The sequence below is a fragment of the Mauremys reevesii genome, linkage group 1 (assembly GCF_016161935.1).
Source record: "Mauremys reevesii isolate NIE-2019 linkage group 1, ASM1616193v1, whole genome shotgun sequence".
In the NCBI taxonomy this organism is placed as follows: Eukaryota; Metazoa; Chordata; order Testudines; family Geoemydidae; genus Mauremys; species Mauremys reevesii.
In genome coordinates this window covers 272,039,196-272,054,572 of record NC_052623.1, presented here as the reverse complement: position 1 = coordinate 272,054,572, position 15,377 = coordinate 272,039,196, and the positions used below count along the sequence as shown (strand labels likewise).

At 40.0% G+C, this 15,377-nt stretch overlaps 1 protein-coding gene across 5 annotated transcripts in view; it reads left to right on the top strand.

Annotated features, from left to right (window-relative positions):
- Positions 1 to 15,377, top strand: part of LOC120373599 (putative RNA-binding protein Luc7-like 2) — a 61,834-nt gene that overhangs the window by 9,520 nt on the left and 36,937 nt on the right. For 2 of the 5 annotated variants that reach the window (XM_039492267.1, XM_039492277.1), the window contains exon 2: positions 2,208 to 2,302. In XM_039492267.1, the coding sequence (XP_039348201.1) occupies positions 2,208 to 2,302 (95 nt within the window). Of the gene's footprint in view, positions 1 to 490; positions 562 to 1,718; positions 1,793 to 2,207; positions 2,303 to 15,377 lie in introns of all 5 variants that reach the window. The other 3 variants (XM_039492250.1, XM_039492258.1, XM_039492285.1) reach the window with 3 other exon arrangements.

Sequence of the window (15,377 nt, the reverse complement as noted above, 5' to 3'; positions counted from 1 at the left end):
GTGACTATAATGTAAATGTGGAACAGGCTCCTAAAGCTGTTGTCACTCATGCGTTCATTTTTGTAGCTACCTCTGTTTTCTCTGTATTGTCCTATCCCTTCTTCCTAAATCTCACATGCTATGTAAATGGAAAGGCAAGAGAGACTGAGTACATTGCTGCTGTACAATCAGCAGTTGATTGTGGCAAAGGTACAAAGAATGCTCCCTCTGGAGCTTAGTAACATCTGAAAACACTCCTATCTCCGAAGGCCTGAGGAACATAAGTCCTTTAGCTACTCCCCAGTCTCAATATCCCTTTCAGTAGTTCTAGTGGCCATCAGCTGTTTTTGTTTTTTTGTTTTTTTTGTAACACACCAGTTGGTTTGTTCATTTGTTTTTATGTACAAAAATCTTTACAGTCAACATGTATTTCTAGATGCTGTGTTGAAATTGCTGGCAGAGTCTATTCTATACAAACTGAACAATCTGGCCCCTTGTTTTATTTATAAAGGTTCAATGTATCTTTGCCTGCCTACTTCAATCTGCAAGGGAGTGTCAGAAAGGCCCCGCATTCGCCGAGCCGTGAGTTATCACTAACTTTTCAGATGTGTTAATGAATGTGGAACAAACGCAGTTATGTGTTTTTAAAAAAAAAAAAAATGGACCCCTCCAAAAAACCTTTTACTGCAGTAGCAGGCGTGATTGAATAAGGGATTATTCTAAATTTTTAGTTTTACAAATAACCTATTAAAACTGAAGACTTAGCGTCTAGAAAACCTATTGTTGAACTGCTCTGAAGCTGTTCTAGCCTGTGAATTACTGGTCTTAACATTGTGTTGCATCCTACAGGCAAATTACGTGTGTCTTGTTCTGGAAATTTTCAGTTGTTTAACAACTTGAATGAAGTTCAGCCCATCTGAAAATGTTACGTTTTAGTTTCCTATGCATAGCAGTGATATTTAAAAATGAGATTACATAATAGAATGAAGGACATGACCATTTTATTGTATAGTTAACAAATGGATTGGGCTTGTTGAACCATTTCATAGATTTAAAATTCTCAGATGTTTCCGGTTTATTAGAATGGAGAAGTGACTACATTCATAACTGCAAAATTTATCCACCCTCTTTAAAGTACTTTGGTAATGAGATGGGAAAAAGTTGCAAACTGAACTCATTGTACTTTTTCTCCAACAGCTGTCCTTGCTTCAGTAATTCACCAGTAGGTTTTCATTTAATAGTGATGTTAGGCGGTTATTGTATTTTAACGAGTAGATAGGCACCCTGTGAGATTTTGAGATGTTTTATAATTCCTGTATCTCTACAGGAAAAAAAATCTTTGAGTGACCTCACTTCCAGAAATGGAATAGTGGCTGTTCCATTATGACTTTTTAAGGAAAACAAATCCTGCAATAAAAAAGCCCTCAATAATTGGTTATTTGGAACTGAACTATCCAACCTTGTTCACAGATGGGATTTTTTAAACTTGCAATTGGACCTCATTGTGTGGTAAGCTGGTTGATGCTTCTGCTGTGATGCAGGAGCTACACCATTATGAAAATAGAATTAAAATGTTTCCAGCTCAGCAACGTGCAGCAGATGGGGTCTGTGACATGGGGTTGCAAGCTTCTGTAAAAAGTAATGTTACATATAGGCAATGTCTATTTGTATGATTGGTTCTTTCAGGTTTCTAATCACTTAATCCATTCTTTTGCCCTCTATTTATCCTGCCCCACCAGAAGTAAGGGGATGCTTTGCATCCAAGAAGAAAGTATTGGAAGAAATGGCAGATGGTGTTCAGTGGAGGCTCTAAGTGTGTATTATTACATGTTTGTAAGATTGTTATATGCTAATTGCCAAGTACAAATCCATTTATGGTAGTTTACACAAAATCTGGAACAGACACCTATATAGCATCTTACATTGATGCTCTCTTAGCAAAGTGTTTTTACCTAATACACTGCTTTTTCAATAAAAAAAAATACTAAAAATATGTGAAAAAGTGGAAGCTTATAATTACATTTAAACAGCAGCATATAGTATGTAAAACAAATTAATACATAGTTAATGTTTGGGTAGGGATTAAAGGGTACTTAATCCTTTAAATTTAAGCTTCCATTAGGGTTTCTTTGTTCATTTTGGGGTAAAGGAATTTTTAACACTTTTAGCAAAAGCAGGCTGGCTTCTCCATTTGTCTAACCTGGAGTGTCTTCATTTCTATATTTCAGGGGATACTACCCGTCAGCGAATCAAATTCAGTGATGACCGAGTGTGCAAGAGTCACCTCCTAAACTGCTGCCCTCATGATGTCCTCTCTGGAACTGTATGTAACTTAATCTTGTATTTTGTTTACAGAAACAATAACAGAAATTCATTCTTCTGTTTCAGTCTTAATTATGCCTGCAACATACCTCTTTTTGACATTTAAGTTAACTTGACAGTTTTTTGAAAATGTCTGCCTTGGTTTTCCCTCTAGTGTTGTGGGATAGTTTGGCCAACTTTGTACATAGTCAAAGCGTGTGCACGCGTGCACAAATAATCCTTACACACACTGTCATCCATGGGTTCTGTGCTATGACATTTCTGATATATGATACAGATATACACCTATGTTCATTTGAGGCACTTCTGTTTCATTGGAAAGGTTATAGAGAGAATGAATGGTTGAATATTAAATATTTTGTAATAGAAGCTATGATGTCAATTGTGCATGAAGTCTCATGTAGACAAAGTAGTGCTTTCCGTTGTAGGATCCACTAAATGATCTCTCCTTCCAGGTATTCTGCCATTTCTACTGATGTTGGAGGAGGTTAACAAAAAAATCCTTCTTGAAAATAAATAAATAAATAAATCCTAGATACCATCACCACCTGTTCGGGCACATCAACAGCTCTGCTTGTTATCCTGGTTTTTGCCTCCATATGCTGAGCCAGAAGTTCCTCTGCTTACTCTTTTTTTTCCTGGCTAGATTTTTTTGCTGTCTTCTCTCCCTTTTATAACTGTTAAGTATTGAAGGGTAGCAGGAGGACTCCGTTAGCCTTGCGGATTTCTGCACCATTTCCCCAGTGCTAGAAGTAGTAGAAGTATTATGACTCAGGCCTGGTCTACACTAAGCGTTTAAACCGGTTTTAGGAGCGTAAAACCGATTTAACGCCACACCCGTCCACACTGAGAGGCCCTTTATATCGATATAAAGGGCTCTTTAAATCGATTTCTGTACTCCTCCCTAACGAGAGGAGTAGCGCTAGTATCGGAATTACCATATCGGATTAGGGTTAGTGTGGCCGCAGATCGACGGTATTGGCCTCCGGGTGGTATCCCACAGTGCACCACTGACCGCTCTGGACAGCAATCTGAACTCGGATGCAGTGGCCAGGTAGACAGGAAAAGCCCCGCGAACTTTTGAATATTTCCTGTTTTCCCAGCGTGGAGCTCCGATCAGCACGTGTGGCGATGCAGTTAAAAATCAAAATAAAGCAAGAGGTCCAGCATGGACCATGCAGATGTGATTTCTGTAAGGGCAGGAAAATCTGTTCTATCAGCGCTCCATTACAGAAGACGAAATTCAAAATCATTTTTAAAAAATCTCCAGACAGACGCCATAGCAGGGACTCAGCGCACTGCTGCGTGACAAGCGTAACGGAAAGCCAAAGAATCAAATGGACGCTCATGGACTGGAGGACTCAAGCTATCCCACAGTTCCTGCAGTCTCCGAAAAGCATTTGCATTCCTGGCTGAGCTCCAAATGCTTCTAGGGTCAAACACAGTGTCCGCGGTGGGTCAGGGCATAGCTCGGCAATTTACGCACCCCCCCCCCCCACCCCCAGAAGTGAAAGGGAAAACAATCCTCTCTTGACTCTTTTACATGTCACCCTATCTTTACTGAATGCTGCAGATAGACGCGATGCTGCAGCACTCAACACCAACATCCTTGCTTCCCCCGCCATGGGTGGCTGATGGTACAATATGGCTGATATCCATCGTCATCATCAGCCTATTGGCACATGGGGCAGTGCAAAAGGACTGGTATCCATGCCGACTAGCATCAGTGAGGTCGATCAAGGGTGCCTGCTCCTAATTTTTCCTGGTAGATGGTGCAGTATGGCTGGTAACTATCTTCATCATAGCAACAGGGGGCTGAGCTCCATCAGCCCCCACCCTTCATGTGTAAAGAAAAGATTAAATTGCCCCTGGACTAGCAGCGGGATGCTGGGCTCCTCTCCTCCACACTGCTTAATGTCCTGTCTGGACTATCATAGCAGCTGGAGGCTGCCTTCCACTCATTTCTCACTAACAAGTCACTGTGTCTTATTCCTGCATTCTTTATTACTTCATCACACAAGTGGGGGGACAATGCTACGGTAGCCCAGGAAGGCTGGGGGAAGAACGGAATCAACAGGTGGGGTTGTTGCAGGAGCACCCCCTGTGAATAGCATACAGCTCATAATTTCTGTGTGCTCTCTGGTTCTATGATACAGTGGTTCTCTAGTACACTTGCCCATATTCTAGGCAGGACTGATTCTATTTTTAGATACCAAAAAGGAGGGATTGACTCAGGGAGTCATTCCCAATTTTGGCTTTTGCGCCCCTGGCTGATCTCAGCCAGGGGCACTTATGACAGCAGCAAATGGTGCAGTGCAAAAGGACTGGTAACCATGATCATCTTATTACCAATTTATGGTATGGTAGATGGTACAGTATGGCTGGTAACAATCTCTGCTGTCATGCAAAAGCAAAAGCATGCTGCTGTGTAGCGCTGCTGAATCGCCTCTGTCAGCGGCATCTAGTACACATACGGTGACAGTCACAAAAGGCAAAACAGGCTCCATGATTGCCATGCTATGGCATCTGCCAGGGCAATTCAGGGAAAAAAGGTGCGAAATGCTTGTCTGCCGTTGCTTTCCCAGAGGAAGGAGTGACTGACGACATTTACCCAGAACCTCCCGCGACAATGATTTTTGCCCCATCAGGCACTGGGATCTCAACCCGGAAATTCCAAGGGGCGGGAGAGGTTGCGGGAACTATGGGATAGCTACGGAATAGCTACCCACAGTGCAACGCTCCAGAAATCGACGCTAGCCTCGGACCGTGGACGCATACCATCGATTTAATGTGTTTAGTGTGGCCGCGCGCACTCGATTTTTGTACAGTCTGTTTTGCTAAACCGGTTTATGTAAATTCGGAATAATCCCGTAGTGTAGACGTACCCTCAGAGTGATAATCAAAGGGTGTGCCACATGTAGGCAGTCCCCTCCTCCTATTCAGTAGCAGTGCTGGAAAAGGCTTTTTGGGGGGGGGCCCTTTGAGGCAGAACCTGATTTTCCCCCCCCCCCCATATTTCTTCACCAATTTTATATGCCTTCTCTTTTCATCATTAAACATGTCCTTCAGAGAAATTTTCCTAAATGGAGCTTGGAAACAACATAAGGGTTTGTTGGAAGACAAGAACTGAAATTAGTAGACTTGATGATTTACCTGTACCTCGGTGTATTTTCAGGTAGCCATGGTGGCTGGTTCAGTTTACCTTAATTCCTAAGAGATGGCCATAGAACCTTTCAGGGCCCTTTTCCACATTATTCTCAGGTGCATGAAGGGCTCACAGAACACACGTACACAGATTTCCCTATTAGTAATCCTTGCATTCTCTGTACTTGTGATCTAGGAGTTGCAGCTCTGTCCCTCCCTTCTCTGAAGTGGCCTTTACAAAAGCAGAGAAGAGAATGAGAGAGAAATCGAGGAGAAGGAAAAAGGGCAAAATAAATAAGCCATGGGGCTGATTTGGAGGACTTAGGAGAAAAGCTAACTGTGGAAGGTAGTGGATTCTAAGCAGCTGAACCTAGAACAGAGAGGGCCATTTACAGAGCACATCTTTAGCTTCACCAGATTACACAGACATTTGTGTTCCAACTCTCTTTCCTCATTTCCTAAAACAGACTCTTCCTTTAGCATAACAAAGTTTTGTCCTGATTTGGAAGAGCATTGTTATTTCTGCAGTGAGCTCAACAGCCGTCCACTCCTCCTCACCTCCATACCTTCTAAAAATGTAAAGCAGTTGATCCCCAAGTCACTGACTCACTTCAAGCTTCATTCTTTTTTAGTCATGTTCAGCAACCAGACTTTCTGTAGCACTCCAGGAATACCATGGCTAATACACTTCTCCTTATTCTCAAATCTGTGTGCTAGCAGGTTAGAAAACGATGATGGTCTGTGTATAACCAATTGTATTGCTCCACCTTTACCCTCTCCTTAATTCATTATTGTAGGAAATATGGAGAAAGGGGGCATGGGGAAGTTAATATCTGTTGGTTGATTTATTTATTTATTTTCTACAAGGCTGTCCATGATGTAATATGATTCTCTGCAGGTCCCTTTTAGTATCAGTAGCTGGGAGAAGTATGTGGGCCATAACGATACAACATTCAGGTGTGTTGTTAAACACTAATTTGCTCAGAAAATCCCCCCCATCCCCCTCCCCCCAAATCTGTAAAAGGTTGTTCTGACAAGCACCTTCCTGGTTTCCACTAATCTACAGATGCGCTTCAGAGTCCTATACTGGTCATAAAAACGCTTTTGGGTGTGGGCCAAACTTCCTGGTTCAAGAAGAATGAAAAAGCTTAGACTATCTTCAAATGTGTTTGTTCTCACTAAGTGCATCGAAGGCTTCTACCTTGTTCTGGACCTCCCTACTCTAAATGTTGTATTATTAGATTATTTCATGTCGAGTTCATCTCTCTTCTAACCAAGGCACCTCAGGAGATCCATCCCCTCAAGACATGTCTCCATATTCCTAAATATTTTTATCAGCAACGCTTTTTCCACCTCATTCAAAGGGAATCCTGAAGATACAGAGAGTCTCCCACAGTGTAGCTCTGAATCCAACAAAAAACTTAGTAACTTATTCCCGTCATCAGGAGCAATTGGAAAGGAATTCCCAGAGGCAAGCCTTTATGTGATGTATCCTGTGTCCTGCTGTATACTGAGAAGCCTTCTTTAAGAGCAAGAGTTCAAATGAACTTTCTCACGGCTCTGGGGAAATGGCCATTTCAGGAAGCCTACAGCACCATTAAAAGGGGAACATAAAAACTTCTAGTTTGTCTGAGCAATCTTTGCCCTTGAGAAATGTCTCCATAAGATTCTCTAAAATGTTATTACTGTTCATAGGAAAATCATGTTATACCTGACTTCTGGGGAAGAATCAAGAAAGGGTTACCAAACCTCGAGTCCATCAGAATTTTTTTGGAGGAACAGATCTCTTGGTCTCAGCAGCATATATCCTAAGGTCAAACTTGTGCATTGACTGTTTTTTGCAGTAGAAGAATGGGAGTTCAACCACAAGGTCTTTAAGCTATTCGTGGCCAGATGGAGTCTTCTTTAAATTGAACTATCTGTGGCTAATCCCATCAGCCCAATACAGATTTTCATGCTACACACACACACTCTCTCTCTCTCTCTCTCTCTCCCCCCCCCCCCCCTCCCCCCCTGCATAGTTGACATTCATATAAACACAAGACAGAGAAACTCAGTGGTGGGGCAGATCTGTGCACTTATACATGATCTTGTCTGACTTAATAGCCAAGTGGCCAGAAGGGTCAATCAGGAAAAGGCTTTAGTCATCCTGATTTCTTTTTTTCTACCTTGACTGGGGTCTCCCTGAATATTACGTTGGCAGAACCCTGTATGTAGACTTTCCTGAGGATCAAAGACCGTTCATAAAGTTCCTCTGAATAGTTCAGATCTCTTCATGTATAACCTGGGATCCATACTGATAGTGTTTTTGAGCCATGGATGCTCTAAGTAACTGCTTGATTTCCTTTAACACTTTGAAAGAACTTCACTCAACTTCTCAGGACTGTTTGGAGAGGTTGTTTTCCTAGTGCTTCCTCAGGGGGATTAACCTGTTTTGGCTGACTTTTCAGATGAAATTCCAGATGACCTGTAAAGCTTCTGTAAATTCTAAGCTGGAATTTCAAGAGAATTCAAGTTTGTGTCGTAGAAACAATGTACACAAATTCTTCTATTTCCTACTTTGCATCCTCTTACATCTTGCTTCCTCAAAGCAGTTTCTTAGGACAGAGCTTCTGTGGGGCATTCAAAGCTAAAGAGAATATTTTGGGCTCTGTCAAAGACATCCTTTGAACAGAGGGCAGAAGCGTTAACCATATTTTGACCCTAAAGTCCCTTATATCCTGGCCATTGTTTCAGCCAGGAGAGTGAGTATCTCTCTAGTAAGTGACCCTACATGCAGACAAGGTGGTTTTCAGACTTATTTCTGATTTTGCCCCTACAGAGACTATTTCTGCATAATTGGATGAGCACTCCAGTTTTACTAGCTGCAAACATTCAAAAATAAGTTGCTTAAAAATCATGAGATTGTTTAGTCTTTTTTTTTATTTTATTTTTTAAGCCTTTAGAATTCATATCTTTAAGCTTTTCTCCCCAGCCATGAGGGCAAGATACTTTTTTTTTTTCTTTTGAAAGCAGAGATTCTTGCATAATCAAATGATTCCAAGAACAGAGGCTTTAAATAAAAAAAACAAAAACCCACCAAGTATTGCTAGTCTCATGACAAAATCTTGAGAGATGGCAACACTTTAGATCGCTATCCTCTTTCATTGCTAAGCCTTCAAACAGGTTGGAATATCAACTTTGTAGACTGTGTGTGGTTAAGGGGTATAAAACTGTATTTGGTATAAAGCCATATGGTTTTAAAAAATTTCTGAAAAGAAATAGTGCTCACTCCACCAGTGACTTGCTGGCTTTGCAAGCAGGAAGCTACAGTGCTTCATATGACTAAACCAATAGCCTTGAAAAGCCTTCTGTTCATCTTTTTGACAAACTACTAAGACTTAATATTGGTCTCTTACCTGCTGTTTTCATATGCAGAATCTCCTAACCTTCTCTCAATTTTGTCTAATAAAACAAAAGCAAAGCTATATCACTTATAAATACAGTATATAAATGGTCTCACCATACATCAGATATGCTCTTGCTTTGATTGGGGAACAAGTAAAACACTCAGATGCAAGTGTATCTTCTGCTTCTGTCTTCCTCTTGTTAGAGCAATGGATCTCTAAAATGTACATCTCCCTCCATGTTTTTTTGGAAAGGAGTTTGTGTTCTTCTGGCCATTTCCCATAACTACTGCGTAGAGTGATGAATCCTACCATGGAGAAAGGATAAAACTAGTTTTCTTACCTGTCATTTCATGTTTTGTATATAGGATCTGCTACTCTGGCCAGACCCAGGATATTATAGGAGATTCTGTTGATGACTGTTGAGCGGGCACTCATCTGGGATGTGAGAGACCTACGTTCAATTCACTGATCTGCCTGATGAGGTGAAGGAATTTGAATTAGGGTCGCCCACAATGGCTCTCCTCATCAGGCAGAGTGGAGAATGGAACTCGTCTCCCACATCCCACGTGAGTGCACCCTAACTACTGAGCTAAAACTTATGAGGGAGGCTCCTCTTCTGGCTGTTTCATGAATCCTTTATTTTGCTTTTGTCAAAATGCCTGAAAGTCTAAACAATTTTTTGGGACAAAAATTTGGGTTTGACATTACTGCAATGTTTAGTATGTGTGTTTGGTGAATATATTCATGAATAGTTCTGGTCAACCTGAAACTTCCTTTTTAATTGAATAAACTATTCATCTGAAAATTTTGCCCAGCTCTAATTTGAAAGCCACTGCATGGATCTCACACTCAGCTGTCTATATTCCAGTAGAAGAAGCTGGCAAGGAGAGGGGGAAGAGGAACTTTTTTTTTGTATACCCTGGTTCTAGGAACAGTGGAAGTAAGAGAATAGAACCTATTTGAAAAAGTTAAAATTAAGGTTAAAAAAACCACAGTGTATTCTCTCCTATGTGAATGTCTGTTTACGCAAAGCCGTCTTTAAGTTCTTTACAGGTAATACTATATCGTGGTAAGCTGTAATATACTAGTTATCATGGGCCACAGAAAGTGACTGCATATAAATCAATGTCTGTTCTAAACCTGGTTTTGACATTCTCCTCTCTTCTCTCACAGAAACTGTTCTTTCAGATTGATATTTTGCATACTGATGCCCTGGTCCTTCAATCTGACTATATGGGCACAGGGTTAATCTCAGGCTTTATGTGGGTGCAGGGCTTAACCCGAACATTTCAGATTGAGAATTTTTAGAAAGTTTGAGATTAATTGACCCAGCTCCTTCCAGTTATGATTTTTTTCAAAATAAGTCATATTTCTCTCACTAACACTTGTTATATAAGAGTTTTTTTGACCATTTATATCTAAAGTACGTAGTCCTAAAGGCTTCAGACTTCATTTTTAAGCCCAGTGAAAACTAATACATAGGCTTAATTTTTCCTTTTTTCAAGAATTCCTAAATTCTTTAGATTTTTTTTCCTCACTAGTATTACAAACTCTACTCAATATTAGTGGAGTTTCTAAGCTATAATTAGTGGTATGGAGCTTACAAGCAGCCTGCAGATGTAAGCACTGTGTTGGCCTCTGTATATCTTTACAAGGTTTGTGAATCAAAACCTATACAGCTTATACATGTCTTTACAGTGTTATGTTTCAAATTTCTGTAGAAGTGAAACACCAGAATACGAAAATGAAAACTAAGAAAAGTTTCAGACAAATACTTAATAAAGATAAGGTCATTAATACATAGGTAGGGCCCTTTGTTTTCAGTTTTTATTTTATTTATTTACATTTTTCTGGGAATTTACCAGAGTTTTTAGCCAAAAAACAAGTAATAATTTTTCTGGGTAAATATTGGGGTTTATTTTGGTGGATGTAAAGACGAGGGGAAAGTATTCAATAGATAAATGCTTTGAATTCCATTCATCAATGTGGGTTGCTGCAGAACTAAAATAATGCCACCTCTGAGTTTAAGAAAACTATATATCTCCAATCTCCATATAAAACTTTTCATTTGAATAAATAGTTTACTGTTGTAGACTTAGAACTATTAGCCTATAAATATTTACATTTAATAATTGGGCCACCCCATTTGCAGCGCATGCACTCCACTTCATCCTTTTCTCCTGTTTTTGTTTTTTGTTGTTTTTCTCCTGTTTTGTATTTAAACTTTTGAATATTGCCATGTGTTCTGAAACATATTCTGATACAGATTTTTGCTTTCTTCCCATTTTAGTGTGTCAAATATTTAAACTGTTATCTGCTAACAGCTTGAAATGTGTATGTGATGGGCATAAGATTCATCAGTACATTCAGATGTGTGTGCACTTCAGAGCTTGTGTGCGTGCCTGTTTAGAAAGTAGAGTGAAAATCGGGGAAAAAAATGAATACTTTTTGTAAAACTTGGGAATTTTTTGGTAAAAATCTGTTTAAACTGAAAATGAAGGGGCTTATATATAGGTTATAATGTGTGTTCAGGAAATTATTAAAATGATATTTAAAAAAAAAATCCTTGACATTGAGAAAATTAACTTTTGCTTCCCTGCAGTAGTCTTAACTCTGCCCCATTAACATTGACCATACTTCCCTATCAGATACTCAGGCATGCCACAAAAATACTGCATGTTGTCTTGCAAAAAATCCCATATACAACTCATGAACCAGAGGCCCTGCCTCTTATCTTCCTTTTTCATTATGGGCCAGAGAGCACCTTGTCACACATTTTGTACATTCCATATGCCTACCATAAAGTACACTATGTAGGTCTGATCCTGCAAGATGCTGAGTACCTACATCATCCCTCAAAGCCATGGCACTCGACACCTTCCAGGAGGCTTGCAGGATAGGACCATATAGATAGAGGTTCCAAATTAGCAAGATACTTAAGTACATGGTTAACTTTGAGCACATGAGTAATCCTATTGACTTTAACAGGAGAACTCACCTTGTTGAAAGTTAGGTACATTCTTAAGGTTCTTGTTAAAATGGGCCAGAGCTTTGACTACATTTACTTCACCTTTCCAGTATTGGTCAGACTCCAATCTCTAGATGACTGGCCAGACCTCACACCAGTATTTACACAGCTGGTCTGTAAAATCCTAATATTGCAGACACCCTTGCAATACTGCCCTGAAATCACCCAATGTCTGATAGGGTAGGGGAGGATGGTTGCAGTCTATATCCTAGTGAAAATCTACAGTGTTTTAATTCGTGTATTCCAAAGGAAAGTATAGGTAGGGGAAAGATTAAAGGGGTGTGTGGGGGTGTGTAAAAACATGGAACTCTGGATGGGCATTTTAAATCTGATGCCTATCTAAAATTTTCTTTACAATACTTTCAGGTCATGAGTTTTTCCAGTTAGTAAACTCTCCCACAAAAAATACACTCTGTCCATTCATGTCATAAAATAACTTAAATCATCATCAGTCTCCAGACCCTCCTATGCCTACAAGAAAATATAAGTGTTGCAGCATATCTAGAAGACACAAATTCTGGCTGTATTGGATTAAAAAAGGAAGTGAATTCCATAATTGAGGACACCTCATAAAAAGCTCCCTTTCATTTGTAGAAATGGTGCTCCAGCTTGAGTACCTCTCTTCTTCTGTACTGCTGCAGTAGAAGACAAAAGTGCAGTACCTCAGATACCAAACCATTTAAGACTTAAAGCCTTGTTTTAAAAAAAGGCACCTTGAACTTCTCCCAGAAATTTATCAGGAAGCAGTGCTGCTCCTGGAAGTTTTGATGTTATATGCTGCTACATTATGGCTGGCTCATCATACGGCCATCTGTATTGTGCACTAGCTCGAGTTTCTGAATAGTCTCTTTGCAACCCAACCCCCTGTAGTGCTTATGATACCAGTCTTGTCTCAAGGTGGTAAAGAAGTGAGTGATTATAGCAAGGTCTGTAACAGAAACAAAATCTCACTCTAACTAGATCCAGATTCTTGGAAAAGACCTGTTTAGCTACAGCTGTTAGTTAAAATTCCAAAAGCATCTCTGAATCATTCAGTTCCAAAAGTGAATTTTGGGGTACAAATGTGGATTCTCTCATCCAGGGGTCTATACTTATCTTTCAACTTCTGTCCCTAACCCACCATCGCTTCTCCAGTCTTGTTTTAATTAATACTCATCAAGCTTGCCTTCCTCTGTTCTGTCTTCATAAAGACACTGAGTTTATTCATTTTGTTGCACCAGTGGATCTTATGTGATTGAAAAGGTGAGTATACTGAATTCAGTGCAATCCATATTTCCTTACTAACTCTGATGGCCTCATGTACATGTTACACAGAAGAGGTGGCAAAACAGTTTCCTGTAAGAGCCTGTGTGTAGGATCTCTTAATACAGATTAATAGTTATCTAAAACCCAACTGACTTGGAACTAGGAAATTGGAGGACTTGAAAAATTGCCATTTAATCTGCTTCCACCTTTTTGCTGACCTTTCCAGAAAAATGGAAGGTTTTACATATGTTGGTAGTTGGCAAGATTTGATGACAAGCAATAGTTTCTGAAGCACGGGCTCCATGGTAGGATGTCCTTTGTCCTTAAGGAAGTTTTTTCCCACATGGATATATTGATAGCCTCCAATTCAATATTGCCACAATGGCCTTCGCTTGTGAAGGGCTTACATCCAGTTTGCAGTGAGAGAGTTAGCAGATGCTATGGTGGAGGTGAAGCACTCTTCTTTGTCTCGTGCACTGTTCCTGCATGTGACTGCAAATACTCTATACATTTGCGATCAAATTCAGTCAGGGACTTCCAGTGCTGTAGCCATTCTGCTTGTCCTTTACCTTCCTCTGTAAACCATCATGACTTGTAAGGGTGAAGTTAAGAGGACATTTACAGGTCACTATATCAATGATGGCGGACAAAAGGTTGTTATTCAGTCCCAACTCTTTGATAGTGGCCTGATGGCAAACAATACGTTACTTCCAGAGCCATCTGGAACCTCTAAGGGCATGGACGACCACAACGTGCTCTCTGTCCTTATGGGAAAGATGTGTCCTGACCTCAAATCACAGAAGATAAAAGATCTGTCCTGATTAACATTTTCTTGCTCCGTCTCCAGTCCCATTCCAAATACTTGACACCACAGTTTCTGGCTCTGTGAGCTGATCTGCAAACTAATTTTTACAGTGCCCTAGTTGTCATGGCACCTGACATCCATGAAAACTTGAACCTATGCAGAAGTCATTAACTTTAGTGAAGTTGCCAAACATTGTCAGCCTTGGTGCCTCAGCACAGTGAAGAATCTGATCGGTTCAGCAAAGGCCTCTTTGGTGTTTCAGAGTGACCAGTGTATCAATATTAACCCCATTCCAAGACCTGAAAATCAGATGGACTCTTATAACTATCTTTAGGTCTGTAGACCTCCTACATGTGACTGTAGCTACAACATGCACAGCCATACCTCCTGCCTGAGTTCCCTGTGTCTAGTGCTGCACAGTGTACTTGGCTGAAGTCTGCACCAACAACTACAATGACATCTAGCCAGGTTTTGCTTATGTCTGCAAAGTTTGGTGTAAGAACCTTAAATCTGAATTATAGTCTCATGTCCAAAACTTTGTTTTTGATAGCTTTAGTGTTCTAATATATTAACTAAGTATAATTTGTAATTTTCCTTCTAGTCTAATCTTCTGTCTCTGAATTGGAAAATTTTCAGATTTATTTTTTTCACTCCATCTCATGCTGGACATATTTCAGATCTTATGCCAATATTTTCATATCACTTATTACTGCAGATCACCAGATTGAGGTAAAGTTTTGTGTACACCTGGCTTGGAGCAACTCTGTCCAATGTGCTGACAAATTTAACAGTTCTCTTTTAAACCCAAGGTTTTAACTCTTAAGTGGTTATAATTTACCTAGTCCTAATTTCAACAATGCTGTAGATACGATGTGCAGTGCTTTCTGAGGCTGCAAGACATGCACGTTCTAATGTTGATTAATTACATTTATCAAAACATAATTCATTATTCTCCTCATAATCAAATCTTCAACCTGGAGTTAGAATAAAGAATTGGAATCTGCTACCATGGAAAGCAGACGTGCATAATAACTTACATGGTCACTAACTCTTAGTTCAGGGGTTCTCAAACTGGGGGTCGGGACCCCTCAGGGTCATGAGGTTATTACGGGGGGGGGGGGGAGATCACAAGCTATCAGCCTCCACACCAAACCCTGCTTTGCCTCCAGCATTTATAATGGTATTGCATATATAAAAAGTGTTTTTTAATTTATAAAGGGGGTCGCACTCAGAGGCTTGCTATGTGGAAGGGGTCACCAGTACAAAAGTTTGAGAATCTCTGTCTTAGTGGCTTATTTCACTTAACAACATGATTGTCACAAAGTCCTGTGTAGCAATTGCAGAGAAAATAGCAATTCTCTGGCTCAGCTCAACAATTAAATAAAATCCTAAAGGAAAAAAAAAACCTTAGATTAACAAGATGAAGCGTATGTAAAAAACTAAAAACTTGTTTTTTGTTTTTTTT